Source organism: Lotus japonicus, chromosome 3 (genome assembly GCF_012489685.1).
Source record: "Lotus japonicus ecotype B-129 chromosome 3, LjGifu_v1.2".
NCBI classification, from domain to species: Eukaryota; Viridiplantae; Streptophyta; class Magnoliopsida; order Fabales; family Fabaceae; genus Lotus; species Lotus japonicus.
The window spans coordinates 49,596,291-49,599,836 of NC_080043.1; the positions used below are offsets into that span (position 1 = coordinate 49,596,291).

Here is a 3,546-nt window from a genome sequence, read left to right on the forward strand (position 1 = left end):
ATATAATTTTAAAAAATAGGCTCATTTATAAAAATATAAAAAAATTAATAGAATAATCAATTTAAAAAAAGGTAATTTAGAAAATTAATTTTAAAAAAATATAATGTATTTTTTATTCAAAGGAAAATTTGATGTCTTTTTCAATGTTTATATCATATCCTATCACTATCATGTCCACCTCAAACACAGGATATGATAAGAGTCTGTCATGCTATTATCATATCCTGTCTTTATCAAACTCTCTATCATATCATGCCCTTATCTTATCCTGACCACCAAAAGGGCTCGTAGTGTCACAGTTACTTTACTCCATAACTTTGTTTTATTTGTTTGTTATGATTTCTTATCAAACTTTATCGTTATATTATCATTGTGTTATAGATAACATTATGGTATTATCAATGGCATTATTAAATTGCCTTCGATATTATTATATATTTCTTCTTTTTGATAATTTTAAAGGGAAAAACTTAGGTGCAGTACCATTGGTACTGTTGGTGTTGTTGTCCTCTAAAAAATTGACATGTGGATTAGTGAATACACCTAACAATAATTAAGGGTTTAGGGAATTCACTCCGTTAAACCTTTCAATGTCGTTTTCCCCTTTTCCCTTTAACCAACCTGCTCCCCACGTATTTCTTCAACGCTTACTCTTCTCTGTGGGAACCAAAAGAAACGGATTGTCTTCTGCAATCGTTCTACCTTCTACAATTGCAAAGTTTCTCTCTGCTTCACAGAGAATCAACAACAATGAATTTAGGGGTTGTAGCTATAGAAAAAGGGGATGAACATACTATTCCTGATTCCAATGGTATGTACTCTTTTCTAATACAACTCTGGAAAATTTCTATAGATTTTTAGAACTATGAACGAAATTTCTGGTTCTTTTTGAAATAGAGAACTATTATTAATTTAGTCTTTCTGGTTCTTTCTAAAAAACAGCTCTGTTAGAATATAATATAAAACCATTAAAGTGACCCTTACCCAACAGCTTAAGCTTTTGGGATTAAGTGGTTGTTTGACATGGTATCAGAGCCTCTATGACCGAGAGGTCTAGAGTTCGATCCTTGCTCCCCTCACTTTCTAATTAAAAAAGTGGAATTTAATTAAGCACATGGTAGGTGGGCATGTGCATTTATCCACGCTTCAAGCCCAAAGGGCTCTTGCGTGAGGGGGCGTGTTAGAATATAATATAAAACCATTAAAGTGGCCCTTACCCAACAGCTTAAGCTTTTGGGATTAAGTGGTTGTTTGACAAGCTCTATTTTGAGTTTCCCTCACGCAAGAACTATGAACGAAATTTCTTTATTCCCGTGCTCCCTATCATTAATTTAGTCTTTAGAGTTTACGGTGGCATGAGGAATATTGTGGTTGATTCATCAAGTTATAGTTTCTATACTTAAACTGCATGATGTTACTGCAGTAATGTGGCAAACAAAATAATCCAATGAATCAAGTTTGGACTATATGATCAAATGGTGTGCGGGTCGGGTCTTGGCTGTTCTGTTAGAGGGCTTTGACTCTTTTATTTGTTTGTCTTTTAAGGTGTCTTTTTATTGGTTTAGTTTATTGTTTTCTAAGCCTCTGTTTATGCACTATTACCTTTCTTAAATTTAATATATTATCTTTTTATGTAGTTAAATGGAAGGATAATATTGAGCATGAAGTGACTTAGGAAGATATAACCCCCTATGTTGGCATGGAGTTCGATACGGAAGAGCATGCATATAGATTTTATAACATGTATACTGGATTCGTTGGTTTCAGCGTTAGAAAAGATTGGAGGAATACAAGCAAATTAGATAAGGAGATTGTAATATCTCGAAAATATGTTTGCTTTAAGGAAGGCTTTAAAAGGATCAAAGATGATGAAGGAAAAATTGTCCGCAAAGATATCAGAACAGGATGTTTAGCACACATGGTTATTGGTCGATCATCAAATGGAAAATATGTTGTTACTTCTTTTGTGAAAGGACATAATCATGAGCTTGCAACTCCGAGGAGTAGGCATAAGTTGCCCTCACAAATGAGAGTTTATGTTGCTCAAGCGGCTGAAGTTGAAATGGCAGCTCGTTCTAGTATACGTCAAAAATTAATTTTTTAGTTTATGAGTCGACAGGCTGGAGGGAGAGAGAATGTTGGATGCACAGCTAAAGATATCAGAAATCATTTGAGTTCTAAGAGGATGAAGGAAATGGAAGAAGGTGAAGCATACACTCTTCTTCATTACTTTAAATCAAAGCAAACAGAGAATCCGTCCTTTTTCTATGAAATTCAACTTGATGTTGATAGTCAAATAACTAATATTTTCTGGACGGATGCAAAAATGGTTTTGGATTATGCTTATTTTGGAGATGTGGTATGCTTTGATACCACTTACCGCACTAATAAGAATTTACGACCATTTGCTCCCTTCATTGGTTTCAACCATCATCGGGAAAGTGTATTATTTGGTGCAGCATTACTATATGATGAAACCGCTGAATCGTTTGAGTGGTTGTTTAAGACTTTTCTCAAGGCTATGTGTGGAAAAAAGCCAAAGACAATTTTCACATATCAAGATGCTGCCATGGCAAGAGCAATTGCAGAGGTTTTTCCTGAATCATATCATCGTTTATGCTTGTGGCATTTATTCCAAAATGCACTTAAAAATCTAAATCATGTTTTTGCTTTTGACTATTGTGTATGCAGAATGTGCCTTTTTTACATGAAGGTCTGGATCCTACATCACTTGATATTAATATGATACAGGTTAGATTAATATGACACAAGTTTTCAATATTTTCCCTATAGATACATGCTGTTTATGCTTAAAACTAATTCTTCTTTTGTTTGTGCTATAGATTGACAATCCTTTTTCTTTCCTATATAGGAATTCAATTCGGGTCCAGGTCCTACATCACTTGATATTAATATGACACAGGTTCAATTAATATGACACAAGTTTTCTATATTTTCCCTACAGATGCATGCTGTTTTTGCTTAAAACTAATTACTGTTTTGTTTGTGCTTTAGATTGACACTTCTTCTTTTTTTCCTATATAGGAATTCAATTCACGGGATAACTTCATTCCCTGTCAAAGAGAAAATGAACGTGGTCCTTCACTTCTTCTTTTACCGCGATGGGAAGACATTTGAGTGCTTGTTTGAGTTTTAGAGATTAGTCAATTTCTGGTGTAGCACTGATCTGCAGTAAATGAGATTTATGTTTTGTTTCTGGTGTAGCACTGATTTCTACAGTGATTATTTTTTCTGTTTTGTTTCTGGTGTAGCACTGATTAACAAATGAATGGCTTTATAATATATTTCTATCATTGGGTTTCTCAGATTTCAAGATTTGTTGCTATAACAAAGTAAATTTAGTGTAACAACAAAGATTTCATTGAATTTGGAATACAACTTAACTAAGGAGAAAATGCTTTGACTACCCCTCACGTTCACAAACATTGCTGTGTAGTTCTATGAACTGATTTTTAAGATGAAGATATTGGGAATGCTATTGCTAATTCAGTCCTGCACATGAAGGATTTTACTTGGCTTTTTACT

At 33.8% G+C, this 3,546-nt stretch overlaps 1 protein-coding gene across 1 annotated transcript; it reads left to right on the plus strand.

The window, feature by feature from the left end:
• Positions 1-1,699: 1,699 nt before the first annotated feature.
• LOC130744269 (protein FAR1-RELATED SEQUENCE 5-like) lies at positions 1,700-3,045 on the plus strand. The gene is made up of 5 exons (XM_057596459.1): positions 1,700-2,032; positions 2,120-2,590; positions 2,692-2,751; positions 2,873-2,923; positions 3,016-3,045. Exons 1-5 carry the CDS (start codon positions 1,700-1,702, stop codon positions 3,043-3,045), a joined length of 945 nt encoding a protein of 314 aa, XP_057452442.1.
• The last annotated feature ends 501 nt before the right edge of the window (positions 3,046-3,546 follow it).

Bases quoted from the DNA above. Each gene is read 5' to 3' on its own strand.
- LOC130744269 (XM_057596459.1), top strand. From the start codon at position 1,700: ATGGAGTTCGATACGGAAGAGCATGCATATAGATTTTATAACATGTAT. The intron at 2,752-2,872 runs GTTAGATTAATA...TTTCCTATATAG, and splicing joins TTGATATTAATATGATACAG to GAATTCAATTCGGGTCCAGG. The intron at 2,924-3,015 runs GTTCAATTAATA...TTTGTGCTTTAG, and splicing joins TTGATATTAATATGACACAG to ATTGACACTTCTTCTTTTTT.